Below are 16,301 nucleotides of genomic sequence, written 5' to 3' on the forward strand. Positions count from 1 at the left end.
CACGCCATTAGTGTTTTACCTGGGTGTGGTAGGGTCAGATAGGGCACAATTCCCACAATGTGCCTCCACTGTTGTCCCTCGCAGCACTATGGGTCAGAGAGGGACGTCATGTCTCATCGTGGGTCTGGCCCTCTGGTCCTCTCTGTGCATTAGCTGCTCTGAGTTTTTTGAGATTCTTTTTTTTTTTTTTTGAGATTCTTACAGGATAATCTTGATAGTTTTCCCAAAGAGCACAGGACAGTCATGTGGCTTTATTATGAAGATGTTTTAAGAACATTAAAAACTGCATACTGAGAAAACAACCAGGAAAGTTGCACCAAAAATAATTTTTTTCCCCATCACAATAGACCTTCTTCAAGGGTAGCAAAAACTGTCCTAGGAGAAGCTGTTGGTAAACCTTACCCCTTACAGCCTTAATCTTGCCCTTTCAGACTTCTTTTTTTTTTGGTCTGCAAACTCAAAGAACAGCGCAAAGGATCACAATTTGAGGCCTTTGAGGGTGCCGAAACTGCCGTTTTGACATAGTGTCAATGAAAGAGTAGAGGGTTATTTGGGGGAAGGGTTTGAGAGTTGGAAACCCCACCTTCAGAAGTGGATAGGCCTGGATGGATGATAGGTTAAGAAACAATAGCTCCATATTTTGATATTTGTGTTTATTAAGGGTTTCTGTGATTTTGTAGCAGTGCTTTCTAACTCACCTTCATATATATTCATGTTGTAGTCCCATTCACCTTCCCTTCTACTGTTCAATTTAGGTATCTGTGGCCATTCATAGATTATTGTTATTACTGTAATTGTAGGATGTGTCTCTAAGAGTATTTCCCTTTGTTGCCTTTTCTCTAGTACGATATTTGAGTCCACTGTTAACAGCCACTGTGCAAAGTGGCTCCTTTTTTGTGTGTGCTGATGCTGTACTTTAGCAGACATAGTGATGACCTTCTCCAGGGATTGATCTCTCCTGACAGTCCTGGGCAAAGTATATGTGATGAAGTCCCAACATTCTCCCTTCGCAGGGGCAGTGTGGCTGTGCTTCTTCCATGACAGATTTGTTCTCTGCTGGCAGTCCATGGTGTATTCAATTTTTTTTTTTGGCCAGCACCATAATTCAAAGGCATTAATTGTTCTTTGGTCTTCCTTATTCAGTGTCTAGCTTTTGCATGCGTATGAGACAACTGAAGATAAATGGCTTGGGTCAGGTACCTCATAGTCCTCAAAGTGAGAACCTTGCTTTTTAGCACTTTTTAAAAAAGGTCTCTTGTAGCAGATTTGCCCAATACAATATGTCATTTGATTTCCAAACTGCTGCTTCTAAGGACATTGAATATGGATTCTTAAATGCTTTCCCCCAAATAGTTCTTCCTGTAGCTATCAGCTCACATTGAGAACAGGGTTGTGAAAGTAAGTTTGCTGTTGGGTTACCCACTGCTTCTCAGTTGGCCTCTTTCTGCTGGAAATTCAGGCCAATCGAGCTTGGAAACGGACTCAGCAGCCTTGCAGGCGCTGGACACAGCCCTCTGGAATCCAGGGTGGGGAGCCACGGCAGGGAGCTTTTCTAACTTGATGCTTCTTGTTTGCTGTTATCTTCATCCTAGGAGTTGTTTGGGTTTCAAAACAAACCAAAAAAACTCATTGCCATTGAGTCAGTTCTGACTCATAGCTTCTCTGTAGGACAGAGTAGAAGGACCCCATATGGCTTCAAAAGGCTCTTTAGAGAAACAAACGCCTGTTCCTAGCTCACAGGGCGTTGCTGCTGGGTTCAAGCAGTCAACCTTTTTTATTTTCCTTTGCCGTCAACCTTTTGATTGGTAGTGCAGCCCTTTTTGTCTACTTTTTATATCTTTTTATCATCAGTTTCACATTCAACAAATCAAACCTCCCATCATCTTACCCTGTTTCCATCATTCCTCTCCCATCCCCCTCTTATTGGACATTGTCTTCCCCTTCATCCAAATAACACCTGGCATCTCCCCTTTCTGACCTTCCCTTCCCACACCTGTTTCTTTTACTTTTCTGGATTTTTAAAAATAACAGTTGTCTCATGCAGTGTTTGACTAATTTCCCTCAGCATATTGCCCTCCGGGTTCATGCATGTTGTGCCGTGTTTCCCACATTCAGCATTATTTTTTAATGTCTCCCATTGGGTTCTTGTATCAAAGTGATTCATCCATTCTCCCTCCATTGGGCACTTAGGAGGTCTCCCTCTGTTTGCTATTGTGAGTAGATAGTACTGTGATGAACAGGGGTGTGCAGATCTGTTTGTGTTACAGCTCATTTCTTTACGATATATGCCAAGTAGAGGGGTTGCTGGGTTATATGGTCTGCATACTCCCAGTTTTTTGAGGACATAACCATATTCGTTTCCACAATCGAACCATTTTCTAGTCCCACCTGCAGTGGGACTAGAATCCATATATACGTCAATTGTGTAAAGCACATTTGTACATTCATTGCCCTCATCATTCTCAAAACATTTGCTCTCCACTTAAGCCCGTGGCATCAGCTCCTCTTTTGTTCCCCTCCTTCCCTGCTCCCCCCTCCCTCATGAGCCCTTGATAATTTATAAATTATTTTGACATGTCTTGCCCTGTCCGATGTCTCCCTTCACCCACTTTTCTGTTGTCTGTCCACCAGAGAGGAGGTCACATATAGATCCTTGTAATTGGTTCCCCCTTTCCAACCCACTCTCCCTCTACAGTCCCAGTATCTCCACTCACACCACTGGTCCAGAAGGGGTCATCCACCCTGGATTCCCTGTGTTTCTAGTTCCTATCTGTGCCAGTGTACATCCTCTGATCTAGCCAGACTTGCAAGGTAGAATTTGGATCATGATTGTTTGGTGGGGGGGCATTTAGTAACTAAAGGAAAGTTGTATGCTTCATCTTTGCTACATTGCATCCTGACTGGCTCGTCTCCTCCCTGAGACCCCTCTGCAAGGGGATCTCCAGTGGCCTACAAATGGGCTTTGGGTCTCCACTCTGCATTGCCCCCATCATTCATTATGGTAAGATTTTTGTTCTGATGATGCCTTATACCTGATCCCTTCGACACCTCGTGATCGCACAGGCTGGTGTGCTTCTTCCATGTGGGTTTTGTTGCTGTGAGCTAGATGGCTGCTTGTTTACCTTCAAGCCTTTAAGACCCCAGACGCTATACCTTTTGATAGCCGGGCACCATCAGCTTTCTTCACCACATTTGCTTACGCACCCATTTGTCTTCAGCGATCGCATCATGGAGGTGAGCACACAATGTTATGATTTTTTGTTCTTTGATGCTATAGCCAATGTTCTTAATGGCTTTGCTGTCTTCTCCTTCAGGCCCTTCCCCTCCACAGACCTCAGGGACAGGTGTATAGGGCTCCCCCCTCCCACATTTGTTTTCCTCCTCCAGAGGCAGAGTACTTCAGGACAAGTGAGCAGAGGATCTGTGAAGCTGCGGCTATTTGTGTATCCCTAGTCTTTCATGTAAATTCAGAAGTTGTTTTTGTGTGTGTGCTAAAGAACTGTTTATGCACCTAGGACCATTTGAAATAGGTCTGGGAAGGCATTTCTTGAACCCCAAGACCTGTCCAGGCAAACGCTGCATAGTCATGGAGATAATAGTGGTTCACTCAATTGTATCTTCAACCTCACTTTCAAGAGCTCAGAACTTCCATTCCCATGTCATCTAGGAAGGTGAGTTCAAGTTGCCTTTTATAGGTAGCAGGGCTGAGGCTCAAAGGGCTTCAGTGAATTGTCTAAGGTCTCATAGAACAGGGGTGCCTAGTTTAGTTGGGTTTTGAAAATAAATTTTAAGCTCTTGGCCCACACACAAGCTCTTGGGGGGGCAAAGATGGTGAGCATGTGACTTACATGCCCTTCACTGGCCTTCAGGTTACCTTGTCTTAGGGAATGTGCATGGTTCTGGGAAGCTGACCCACAGGAGCTGATGTAAGAAAGGGGTTTGTGCTTGGGGACAAGACTGTTGCTCGACAGGCTAAAAAGAATCCTAATCCGAGAGGTGCCTTTGGCATTGCCAGGAAGCCAGCTAGTGAAGCTGCCCGTGAGAGTGAAACCCAAGCCTTTCGGAATAGAGGGTCTGGGAGAGTGTGTTCTGCCTAAGAGCTGCCCTGCCACATCTCAGACTAGGCCTCCCTGGGAGACTCAGACAGGGGCATGTTAGAGTGAGCAAGTCCTCCAGACCCGAACTCGGACTGTCTTCTTCCCTTGGGAATTAAAGCGAAGCTACAGGGCCAGGAGAAGACACAGGCTAGATGACTGGCAAGCAAGATTCCCCTAGGCCAGTGGTTCTTTACCTTCCTAATGCCGTGATCCTTTCATACAGTTCCTCATGTTGTGGTGACCCCCCAACCATAACATTATTTTCGTTGCTACTTCATAACTGTCATTTTGATACTGTTTCAAATCGAGCAACCCCTGTGAAAGGGTCCTTCGACTTCCAAAGGGGTCGTAACCCACAGGTTGAGAACCGCTACTCTAAGCCATTGAGGATCAAAGAGCCAAGTGGAGGAGATGAGAACCGCTACCCTAAGCCAACGAGGATAAAAGAGCCAAGTGGAGGAGGACGTGGTGATGGGCAGTATTGACCCGGAGAGCAGCTAAGACATGCCCTCTCTTGAGTCTAGCCAGGCCTCGGGTTGCCCTCTATAAGGAGTGAATAGCTCAAGGGCTTTCTCTGATTTCACCTCCTGCCACAAACTGGACTTTGCTGGGATAGGAAACAGCCGTATTCTGAGAGCTGAGATTTCGCACTCTGCAGCCTTACCTGTGGGTCTGAGCCTTCAGGATATGTCCCAGGTAGAGTGCTTCTGTGCACTGGGGATTTGTGTTTGGGGACTGACACCCTGCCGGGAAGGTGGAGTCTTGGTTGTTAGGACTTAAGCATTACTGAGGTCACCAGGAGTCCAGGGTTAGGAGAGTGTGCCTTGGTCTATTGTGCCTTATCCCTGGGGGCTGGTTCATCTTAGAGGGAATTAGGCCTTTTTCTCTGGGCTTAAGCCACTTGTTTCTGAGCCAAGACCTTGGCTGTAGCTGTGCCAACCACGAGTGCAGTCCACGTGCAGGAGGCAGCCGGATGACTTTGTGGGTGACTGCTGTTGCTGGGTACTGGTCCTCCTGCCTGCAGAGTTGACAAAAGGAATTAGGAGCAGAGGAGTCAGCCTGTACTTGGGTCTGTGGGACACAGCCAAACAAAGGTGACCTTGTGAAGCTAGGTGACTGGAGGGAAAGTGCCTGAGCTAGACCTTGGCCCTAGCTATCCCTGCCCCTCAAACTCAGAGACTCTCCTGTAGGGACACAAGGCTTCCCTATGCTCAGCAGCCCCCTCTCAGCTGAAAAATACCTGGCTTGCTCCCAAGTGAAGCTTGCCGTGGCACCAGACAGGATTGGTGAGAATAGCCTCTGGGCACCTTTGTCACCTCAGTGAACCCATCTTCAGTCCCTCTTACCAGTCCGGGCACCAGCTTCTTCACCCTTGTCACAGCCTGCCTCATCACTACCCCCGCCCCCTACAGCTCCCTACCTAGCAGGAAGCTGTCTCTGCCAGTATAGGCATGGAGTTTCCTCCCAGGGCAAATCATAGAATAACCAGCTGTCAACCAAATTCCTGGACCAAGCAGCCCCTCTCTTTTGTCTTCTCCTCGCCCAGCTTACAACCTCCTGCCTTGTAATCCAAGCCTTTGATTCATGGTCTTGTGCGCCAAAGTCATACCAGGCCTAGCCATGGTGGCCAACTTCTGGAACCACCAAGGCCCAAGTTGTCTGGAGGCATTGGGGGTCTGAGTCCTCCCTCCAGGGAAAGGGTCCCGGTCAGGCAGAGACCCCCTCATCAGGAGAAAAGAGGACAAGACTAGCTCTAGCTTATTCTAGAACATGCCCAAACTGGGCGGCCCAAAAGTTCCATCCAGGCAAGAATGGGAAGACGGCCTTGGCAATGTGAGATGGAGCTGAGTGGCAGATGGTGCCCAGGCACATCCTGGGGCTGAAGCAGTGTGGGTCCCAGAGAGGGAGAAGGAGGCATACATGGGCAAAGTCCTCCGCACTCCCTGGGACGACCTGCCAGAGAAGGCGGCAGGATAGGCTGAGCAACCACGGAGCTACCAGGATGCTGGTGAGCTCATCACGCACTGCTCTGACCCTCTGAGCAGGCGTTCTTATCAGACCCAAAGTCGCCCACCTGGGTGGCCAGCCTGGCTGCTCAGGTGGTTCTGGGGGTGATTGGAAAGTGTTTCTAGAAGCCCGAGACAGCGCTCCGTGCATTTTCCTAGGTGGTAGGTCGTGAGCAAGGAGCTTTGGTTGTGTGGTGGCTCTCTAGGCTGTCACCCTGGGTGGAATCTGATTTCCTTAGGGGCTGCATAACTTGGAGTTTGCATGGCCTAACCAACCCTGCCTGGTCCCTGACGCTCCCAGGTGTTAGAGGTGGTACGAGCCAACTACGACACACTCACACTGAAGCTGCAAGATGGCCTGGACCAGTATGAGCGTTACTCAGAGCAGCACAAGGAGGCCGCCTTCTTCAAGGAGCTGGTGAGTCTCCAGCCCCCACCGCTACCTCTATCTCATGGGCCCTTTCCCTGCGGGCAGGTGGCCAGCCAGGGAATGACTGCAGGCTTCCAAAGGCTCATTAGGGTTTGAGGAGTTTGCAGAGATTGAGTGCCCAGCTTCTGTCCCAGGAGCAGGCAGTGAGAGCTGAGCCTCTTCCCCAGGGCAGTGGTGCCAGGTAGGGGAAGGCAAGAAGCCCAGAGCAACCAAGGAGCTGACCCTACATGGCCCGGCTGGCCTGGGGTTTGCCGTGTGATTCCAGCAGCAGTCCTGGCTCATGATTCCTTAGCCTGCAGTCAGAGCAACTCACAAGAATAATTTATCCTCTTCCTCTTCCTCCTCCTCCTCCTCTTCTTCCTGCTGCGGTCATAGCGTCTTCAGAAATCCCTAGCTGGCCCCCAGTCCAGTTATTTCCTCTTACTAGCGCCCCCTGCTTCCTGCAGCCCCAGCCTTTGCCTTGGCCCACTGAAGCCCCTGATGCTGTGACCTGCCCTCGCCCTGTGCTCAGAGCTGCTCTGCTCACGGGGGAAAGCTCAGCTTGGCTGGAGACTGTGTCAAGGACATACCACCAGCCTCGGTGCCATTTCCCAGGCCCTCAGCCTCCCTCTGCTGGGCAGAGCTTGCATCAGCCCAATTCTGAGGCCCTTAGAGAAGGGGGCTGGGTTTTAGGTTGTGTCTGTCGTGTGCTAGACACAGTCCACCTCTGACCCTGATCAGACACTCTGGGGATTTTGGACTTCCATTGCTGCCAGGCGAGGGTCACATGCTCCGGGGCGAGTTAGTTGAGAAGAAGGGAGCCATTAATGTAAGGAGATAGCAGGGTAGAGTATTTTTTTTTGGGGGGGGGTAGAGTATTTTTATGGAGGGGCTGACAAGACTTTAAATTAATGTGGGGGAGTTACTGAGAGCCAAGAATTAACAGCATGATTGAGAGGTGAAGAGGGAGGGAGCGAGGCACTGTCTTGAGGCTGTTCCTTGCTTCTATGGGACTCAGCTCAACTCTCCCCCTCCTGTACAGAAATTATGGCTGGGCAGCCTGGAGGGTCTGGTCCGGTCTGCTCGGGGGAGCCGAGCCAGTTCAGCCGCCTGCTGTCGGACGTGCTGTTCTTCCCTCTCCCCCAGCATAGCAGAAAGGGAAGGAATGCTGCCTAGACTTGGGGGCCTAAACCAGAGGAACAAGCCTTCCTTCTCCCTTCCCTGTAGAGCCTTCATCCTTTGCCTGCCTACCACACACATGCCCCAATTACCATGGATAGTGAGTATAGCCCAAACTCTGGCTCCTTCCCCACTGTCTCTCCCCTCGGTGACAGACGGCAGTACTTCCTGTAGGGCTGTCAGTCTGTGGGGAGAAAGAGTGTGCCATGAGCAGTGGGGCTGGAGAGGTCCCAGGCTTTCCTCCCTCTAAAGTGGGGAGGCAGCAACCTGATGGTGTGGAAAGAGGGCTGGACTGGGATTTAAGGACCCTGCGCCCAAGCCCAAGCCCAAGACTCCTCACCTCCGTGGCCTAATCATGCTCACTAGAAGCGCCGTCCAACCAGGAAAATGGCATCAACTCAAAGGGAGAGCGAGGAGGAAGCTGGAAGAGAGCGGGTACAGAGCATGAGTGATCTAGGGTTAAAGGAAGTGACCCCTGCATCCGTTTTCCCTCCTCCATAGACCCCTGACTAGTACAGTCTCCCCTCTCCCTGGTCAATGTAGGGATCAAGCCCTGGCTCCCATCTCCTTCAGAGCTCGGCTGCGCCAGCAGCCATTAGAATCCCTTTGTCTTTCAGCCCCTCTTGGTTACTTTCTGCTGTAGTGAACCAGGCTCATTGGCCTGTAAAGGTTCATTTCCCCAGAGAGAATTTCTAGCATTGCCCTGGCCCTGTGCCTCAGGCACTGCCGTCTTCCTGTTTGTAACTGACTCTGTTTTCTCTTGCCTTGTGTCCTCCCACCCTCCTTCCCAGGTTCGATCCATCAGCACCAACGTGCGGAGAAACCTGGCCTTCCACACGCTCAGCCAGGAGGCCCTGCTCAAGGAGTTCTCCACCATTTCCTGAGGCTACGCCCACCTGAGCAGCCACTGACTGCCCTTACCCACTAGGCTCCTGGGATGGAGGGGGGGAAGTGAGGGGAGAGAAGGCTCCCCTCAAGATTGGAGCAAAGCACAGACCTTGAGTTCTCTCTGGGAAGGCCACACATACAGTAGAGCTCGGACAGCGGGGCAGGTGGGGCAAGCCAGGGACCATCAGATGGGGGAGGGTGGGTGGGCGCAGAGAGGCCTCCAAGAATGTGGGCACACCAGGGTGTGTACCTGGACACAGGCTCACTGCTCCGATTGCCATGACAACGTCTGGCCACTCATGCCTTTTCAGGAGCTGGTGGGGCAACCCCAGTGCCCCCAGCCCCATCAAAGGCAGTGGCTTCCCTACTTTGGAAACCAGATCATCTCCCAGAGGAAAGGGGAGCCACGTCCATCCAGCTTCCTTGGAGCCTGATGAGCTGGGTTTGAAATCGGTGTCCCCTGTCCCGGCTAGCCCTCTGGCCAGCTCTGGCTCAGGATCAGTAGGAAGGGGCCCCTTTTTTGTGTTTCTAAATCCAGAGCTGATTTCTCTGGGATACTGGAGTGTCTGGCCACCAGGTTCCCCATGTGCAGGCCCCCTCTTCATATTGGGGTTACAACCTGAGCTCTCACTTGTCATCTGTTTTAAACCGGATGGGGAGTCTGAATAAACACGGACAGGTTTTCTGGACCACTCAGGTGCCGACTTTGCAAGTTCTCTTTCCTTGGAGCTTCTCTCCACCTCCCCAACGACCCCCTCCTCTGGGAGTTCTCCTGCCTCTCCTGAGCTTCCCGCCACCTCCATGTGGTCCGCCCCCTCGCCAGGCTGTTGTTGACATCGAGCCTGCTGGAGAATTTCCTCTGGGGAAGAATCCGTTCCTGCTGTGGTTAGGTGGCTACCAGGGAGAAAACCTGCTCAGGGCAGAGTGCTCTCCTTCTGACAGAGGCCTGATGAACCTCCACAGAAAGGCCTTCATTCTGTCTGCCTGGGTCCTGGTGGAGTGGGGCTGTGGCCAATCTGACCTCTGGGGAGTTGGCCTGGGATTCTTCCTTTGGACAACCTTGGGAAAGGCGGGGGTGGGGGATGGACTGGGAGCACTATAGGGCTCTCTCTACCCCGCAGCCACATCCAAAGGAACTGGGCTCTGAGATCCCGTGTTTCTTTTCTTTCTTTCTTTTTTTTTTTTTTTTTGAGATCCCCTCTTTCTAAAAACGCTCTATTGAGGCTGCAGGGAGGACAGGGTGCCAGCAGCCCAGGAAGACTCCGGGAGTGGAGCCTCCCCCGGTGCTACTCCACAAAGCCTCAGAAGCCTTTGGGATACTCTTGTCCCCTTGCCCCACTCCAGGAACCAGACCCTGGCTCCCACATGAAGCAGATCTAGACTTGTTCCCAAGAAGCCACCAACATGCTGCTGTTGCATATTGAGTAGACACTTACAAGATCAGGGGCTGGGTCATCTCTGATCATAAGATGGATAGGCCAGCCTGGGGCTATTAGTTTTCCACAGTGAGAAACCTCTAGGGAGCTGGTGGCAAGTGGAAGTTATTAAAAATTGATTTGTATAGGACAGTCTTTTTAGTGTCTTCTTTTCCCCCTCTTAATCTCTGTTGCCCACTACTAATTTCTCAAAGACTGGATTGAAGCAATCCCTGGTGTTAGTCTCATTAGTGAGAGCCCTCTTTCTGCCTCTGCCATGGCCCCACTCTAAGGCAATGTTGACCAGTCCCCACGTTGGGATTCTGTACACCATCACTGCAAGGTGTTACTCCCTACAAGAGTGCTACACACTTATGTCCAGTATTAGCAAGCTAGCCAGTCCTCCTGGGGGCCCCCCCAAGTACGTCATATTGCATCATCCTACCCAGTCATCCGGTGGGCCATACAAAGACTATGGCTTGAAGGGCCATCCTCAGCAATTCACAGCCCTGCCCTGGGGATCCCCTGCCTGCCCTTACAGATGCTGTTCCTCTGAGTATCTGCCACGGTGAAGGTGCACAGAGCTCAATTCAGAGACTTGCAGCTTTTCTTACCCTTTGGGTGGGAGGAAGAGAAGAGCATTCCCTTCTTCCCACTTCTGGGTTCCTGCCAGCCTTTCCTCTGACCTGACCAGGTTAGGTCTAAAGCATGGGCCTGCATTTCTTCACAGATGCCACTCAGCCGAGCAAGGTGCCCAAGAACTCAGCACCCCCAGGAGCCCCTCATGTCCTGCCCATACTCCAGCCTCCAAAAGCCCTGACACCAGAAGCCGAGGGCATTGCTCCCAAAGACAGGCACCTCTCTGCACTGGCTTCCCACCCCGATTCTTGCTGGGCTAATTAAATCAAGTGGTTGGAATTAGAATCCAATTGAAGAGATTAAATGTGCTGAGGTCACTTTAGTGCAAACTTTGGCTCTCGGTCTCGGCATGTCACTCCTGCAGAGAAGCTGCTGGAAGGCAGGGTTGGCTAGGACATTGCCACCATACCATCCATCCTGGCCCCCATTCCTACTCACTCTCATGCTGGGTAAGGGGCTCTTAAGCTCTGAACCCACCTGGGGAAAGAATGGGGTTGGCCATTGAGTGGCCATTCCTGAGTGCCTGAGGTGGTCTGGCTATGTGCTGGCACCTGCCTTCAGAAGAAACGGTGCTTGCTTAAGGGAACTGCTGGCGGGGGACACTGCCGACCACTCTGTGTCCTGGCCTTGGGACAGCCCTACAGATGCTCTCCCAAACCTGCTAGCAAACAAGGAATCTAGGACAGAGTAGGTGACAGAAGAGAACAGCAGGGAAGTTGAAAGAAGGAAAGGGGGAGGGTAGGAGCAGAGTCTTGAACTGACCTGGTGGACTCCTGCCCCACCACCCCTACCCCCACCCCACCCCGGGCTGGCTGGGTCCTCAAGGCAGGGTAGAAGGCACAGAGTGAATAGGACCCAGGTCCTGGGGTGCGTCAGGGTTGGGTCCTTCTGGAACTTAGGACAATTTTTATCCACTGGATGAGAAGAGCCTGCAGTGGAGGCTGGGGCGATTTCTCCTCCACCCCCCACCCCAAGGCCAGGTCAAGCAGGGGTCATGGAGTACATGGAAGGAGAAACAACAGGGAAACGAGGGAGTTGGCTCGGAGACAGGCACAGGAGACTTAGAAACGTACTCTAGGCTCTGACAACGACGAGCTGAGAATTGGGGCCAGGGTCTTCTGGTGGGGCGCTTTCTGGCCATGCTCGCTCCCTCCACGGGGAGCCCCAGGGCTTCAGGTTTAAGGGGAAGGGTTGCCAGAGCAGCAGCCCCGCTCCCTGCACTTCCTAGCTCACTCACTCCTTCCTCTGAGCCTCCCCCGAGCTGCAGGGGGGGTGGGGGATGTAGGGGAGCCAATCCCGGCTGTGCCGGAGGGGGAGGCAGCAGTGACAGCCGCGGGGAGGGGGCGGAGGAGAGGCGGCTCCGCGCCACTCGCTCCTCGCTCAGCTCCACTCGGTCTCCCAGTCTGCGCTCACCTGCCACCAAGCCTCCAGCTCCTGCCCGGGACCCCCGGTGGGCCCTAGACCCCGGCCCAGGCCCTGACTCAGCCCCCAGCCCCTCCTCCCCCTCCACCCCCAGCCCCGACCGCGCGCTACGCCGCCAGGGGGCGCCGTGTGAGCGCCCGGCCTGTCCGCCCGGCACCCCCTCCCCCGACCCAGGTGGGACGGGAGGGGGGCGCCGGGGGGGAGGCCATGCGGGGCCAGGGCCGCAAGGAGAGTTTGTCCGATTCCCGAGACCTGGACGGCTCCTATGACCAGCTGACAGGTAAGTGGGTGGCGCGGGGATCTTGGGGAGAGGGGTGGAGTCCATCTCCCCCAGACCCTACTGCCTCCAACCTGGCCCCTGCTCCCCCTCCCTCCCATCCTCTGTCCCACCCCCAAACCCCCTCCAAGCTGGTTTGGGCAGCAGGACACTGGGGTTCAAGGCTCAGCGGGGGGCGGGGGCAGTAGGGAGAGGCAGCAGGTGTGGGCCTGTGTGACATAGGATTGGCAGGGTGTCTGGAGTGGGAGGTGTTACGTGCGTGAGTGCCTGTCATTCTTTGTATGTCTGTGTATGTGTTTGTGTGTGCGCTTCGGATCTGGTTGCCATGCGCCCGCCCAGGCCTTGGTGACAGCCAGGGTGAATGTGGTTGTGTGTGGCCATGTAATTGTGTGATCTTGCAAGATGTTGGTGTTGGGTAGGATCTTGCCTGATCATATGTCTTTGTTGTATGTGCAACTATGTGCTTTGAGTGTGTAATTCTGTATGAAGTAGCATCTGACTACCAGAGTGTGTCAAGAGCTCAGTGGTGTGTCTCTCAGAAAGACTTTCTGGTTGTAAACCTTGTGGGGTCAGCCTCTGTGAAGGTGTGTTGTGTTGTGTGATAATGAGACTGGGGGGAGTGATGTTGGCACTGCCTGCTGTGTACTTCTGTGTGGTGGTGTTTGCCGTGAGGTTCTGTAAGTGTCTGTGACGTGCCTTACCCTTGCTGCCTCTTGGGTTGCCGGGTGCAAATGGGGGCAGGGGAGTCCTTAGTGAACCTCACTGATTACCCAAGTTTTCCACAAATAGCCCAGATGTGCCCAAGGAGACTCTAGTGTCCAGCTGCCCAGCTTGACTCCCAGAAGCACCATATAGTCCCAGCACCCATGCCCTGTAGAGAGACTGACATTAGTAATGGGTCAGCTCTCCACCCCAAACAAGAATGATGACCATTCCTCAAATGAATGCTCTTTCAACCCATAACAGTCCTTCCAACCCTGAAGAAAACATCTTCTTGCCTCCCATTCCAGGTCCAGGTCCAGGTCCAGGCCTAGTGGGTACCGTTGCTTCCCCTTATGTGTGTATGGGTGTGTGTGTGTGTGTGTGTGTTAGAGCCATACATTGTGTTGTGTGTGTGTGTGCAGATGCCTGGATTTGGTAGGTGGCTCCATGTGTTTGTGTTGGTGACATTTCCATGTTCATTTCCATGTTCGTGTACGTGAGTTTATGTCTCTCATTGTGCAGCCTGCTCAAGAACTCCAACATCGTGAGAGGAGGGAGGCTGTCTCCCCTGTGGCTGGAACAAAGCTAAGGGGAGGCTGTGACCCTTGTCCCTGAGGGGAGTGAGGCTAATGAAGACTTAGAAATGGAGAGAAGAATTGAATGTGCCTGGAGACCTGAGCGTCTCCCCACCACTGGACCAAGGCCCCAGGTCTGAGAGAGATCAGGTCTCAGTGCCTTGGCTTAGATGGGACTCAGAGGTGCAACTGTCCCGTTCCACCACGAACTCTCTTCTCACCATCAGCTCAGGATCCTTGAGAGCATCCCGCCCCTCCAACCGCAGCCCTCTTGGCAGTTTCTGCTTCCTGCTCTAGTTGATTCTCCCCAGTTAGTGGCATCATCCCCTCCCCACTTGGCTAATTGGAGCTGTGATAGGGTGGGAGTGGTCAGCACCCCTACTAGAAGGTGCGGGAATGAGAGTGTAAGTGCTAGCTCCGGGGCCACTTTTTCCTCTCTGGGCCTCACTTTGTAGCATGTCAAAGGGAGCATGCTATTTTGTGCCTGGCTGCTCCCAAGAAAAAATAGAAAGGTCGAGTCTTAGCAAGCGTCAGCAAGCGTGGTTCAAGCCTCAGCAGCCTAGCTCCACACACGACTTGGAAAGACAGAAAGAGGGCTCCCAGGGCCTCCCCTCTGGAAAGGGTGCTTATCTGATAGCTAGAGATGCATGTGGTTGAGATGCCAAAGTAAACGGAGGCGACTGGCTGGGTGGATGGCAAGCTCCCGTGCTAAAAGCTTAACCGCTATGTAGGAGTCGTTGTCCACGGTGCTGAAGTGAGTTTGGGCCATCGAGTCGCTGGAGAGTCACAGCGACTCGATAGGAAGTAGAATTGCCCCGAGAGTGTCTGATGCTGTAATTCTCTACGAGAGTAAAAAGCCCCTTCTTTCTCCCGTGGAGCGACTGGTAATTTCGAACTTCGGACTTTGAGGATCAATCACAGTCCGACGCAGCAGTCAAGAAATCAAGTGATGTGTTGCTTTGGATAATTCTACTGCATAAGACTTACTTCAGGTATTAAAAAGCAAAGATGGTACCTGGCGGACCAGGTATTTCCAATCATCTCATTTGCCTGTAAAAGCTAGACAATAAGATCAAAACGAAATCAATGCCTTTGCACCACGGGGTTGGTGAAGAATAGTGAAGGTGCCCTGGCTGCCCGAAGAACGAACAGATCTTGAACACAGTCCAGCCAGAACGCTCCTTAGAGGTGAGCATGGCGAGACGTCTAGAGTACTTCGGACACGCTATCAGGTGGGACCCGACCCTGGAGAAGGACATCCTGCTTGGTAGACGGTCGATGAAAAAGAAGACCTTAAAAAAAAAAAAAAGACCTTCAGCGAGATGGACTGACACAGTGGCTGTAACGATGGGCTCAGATTTTGCAAGATTTTGCAAGGATGGTGAAGGACGGCGCGGCCCGGGCGGTGGCTAAGGAAGGACAACGCCGCAGGAGTGGTTGGCCGCCATGCGGAAGCGCGCGCGCGGAGGCTGCCGGCTTAGGCTCTCCGAGTTACCGAAGTCCCAAAGTTCCTCTCCACTCGCCGGAAGCAAGAAGGATGCCAGGGCAGGGCTGGAGTTGGCGAGGTCTCCAGCTGGCGTCACCCTGCTTCCCCGGGCAGACGGGAAGAGGATTCCGAGTCTGCTTCCCTCTGCCCGCCACTCCACCCCGAGCTGTCATCAAAGTTGGGGAGGCTTTGTAGGGGGGGAAACCCATCAGAGTCCCCCATCCAGCTCCTCCAACTAGTTTGCTTAGCCAGGCGCAGCCTGCTGGCCACCCAATGGTTGGGGGGAAAGGCAACGATCAGCGACAGCCCTGTCCCAGCCCCGAAAAGATCCTGTTGGCCAGACCTGGGTCGCGGTCCCAGGTACGGCGCGGCACCTGCGTATCCCGGCCGTGGCCTTGCGCGTCGGTTCCCCGGGCTTGGGCGCCCTCGTGCGGCTCAGAGGAGCCATGCGCGGGCAGCCGAGTCCGGACGGGCCAGTGGCCGAGCCCCGCGGGCAACATTTGCATGGACTTAAAAGGTGCCCTCCTCCAGGTGAATGAAATTTTCCGTCAAAAAATGCACAGCGGATCCCAGCCGGGGAACGGGTTGTGCCCTCTCTCCTGTAGGCTCTCAGGCATGTGAAGGTGCAAGAGGGTCCTGAAGGCGTTTATTTCAGGTCTAACCAGACAGCGAGGAGCCCGGGAAAGGCTCTGAGTGGGTGGGAGCGCGGGAGCGCGGGCTGGTGGTCAGCGCCCGGTGGTCATCGGTGAGCCCGTGGGGCCAGAACGCAGAGGGATGGCGAGCACAGTTAGGCGAGAGAGAGACCTGGAGCTAGAAGACACTCAGTTGGGGGTTCGTCATTGCCACCCCAATAGGCAGGTCAGGTCGCTTCCTCCTCTTCCCTCCAGCTTCCTCTCCCACTGCTCCCAGACGGGTGGCTGTGTAGAGAGGTTGCCATGACAACTCTATCCTTTTACCCCCTCGGTATCCAAGCCAAAATAGGGGTGGGTGGCCTGGGGGCAGGCAGAGGGGAGGGGGAAGAGGGGACTGGGGCAAGCAATGACAAAGTCGATGCCTCCTGCTCCTTTTTCAGGTCCCCTGTGGGCTCCCCTTTCCTGCCAGAAAACGTTGCAGAAGAAACTTGTGAGGTGTGTGCCCCTCCACCACCCAACACACACACACACACACACACACACACACACACACACACACACACACACACACACA

General features: G+C 53.2%; 2 protein-coding genes across 6 annotated transcripts in view; both read left to right on the forward strand.

Moving 5' to 3' along the window:
* ARMH3 (armadillo like helical domain containing 3) overlaps positions 1 to 9,275 on the forward strand; it is a 228,233-nt gene extending 218,958 nt beyond the window's left edge. Inside the window, exons 25-26 of the mRNA XM_004700968.2 lie at positions 6,405 to 6,521; positions 8,483 to 9,275. Coding sequence (XP_004701025.1) covers positions 6,405 to 6,521; positions 8,483 to 8,575 — 210 coding nt within the window. The 3' untranslated portion in view covers positions 8,576 to 9,275. The remainder of the gene's footprint in view (positions 1 to 6,404; positions 6,522 to 8,482) is intronic.
* A 2,900-nt stretch (positions 9,276 to 12,175) lies between these two features.
* KCNIP2 (potassium voltage-gated channel interacting protein 2) overlaps positions 12,176 to 16,301 on the forward strand; it is a 20,540-nt gene continuing 16,414 nt past the window's right edge. For 2 of the 5 annotated variants that reach the window (XM_004700970.4, XM_004700971.4), the window contains exon 1: positions 12,180 to 12,335. In XM_004700970.4, the coding sequence (XP_004701027.1) occupies positions 12,263 to 12,335 (73 nt within the window). In that variant the 5' untranslated portion in view covers positions 12,180 to 12,262. Of the gene's footprint in view, positions 12,336 to 16,301 lie in introns of all 5 variants that reach the window. The other 3 variants (XM_045291588.1, XM_004700969.4, XM_004700975.4) reach the window with 3 other exon arrangements.

Source organism: Echinops telfairi, unplaced genomic scaffold, assembly GCF_000313985.2.
Source record: "Echinops telfairi isolate 266 unplaced genomic scaffold, ASM31398v2 ScPeMD7_70;HRSCAF=299, whole genome shotgun sequence".
Lineage (NCBI taxonomy): Eukaryota > Metazoa > Chordata > Mammalia > Afrosoricida > Tenrecidae > Echinops > Echinops telfairi.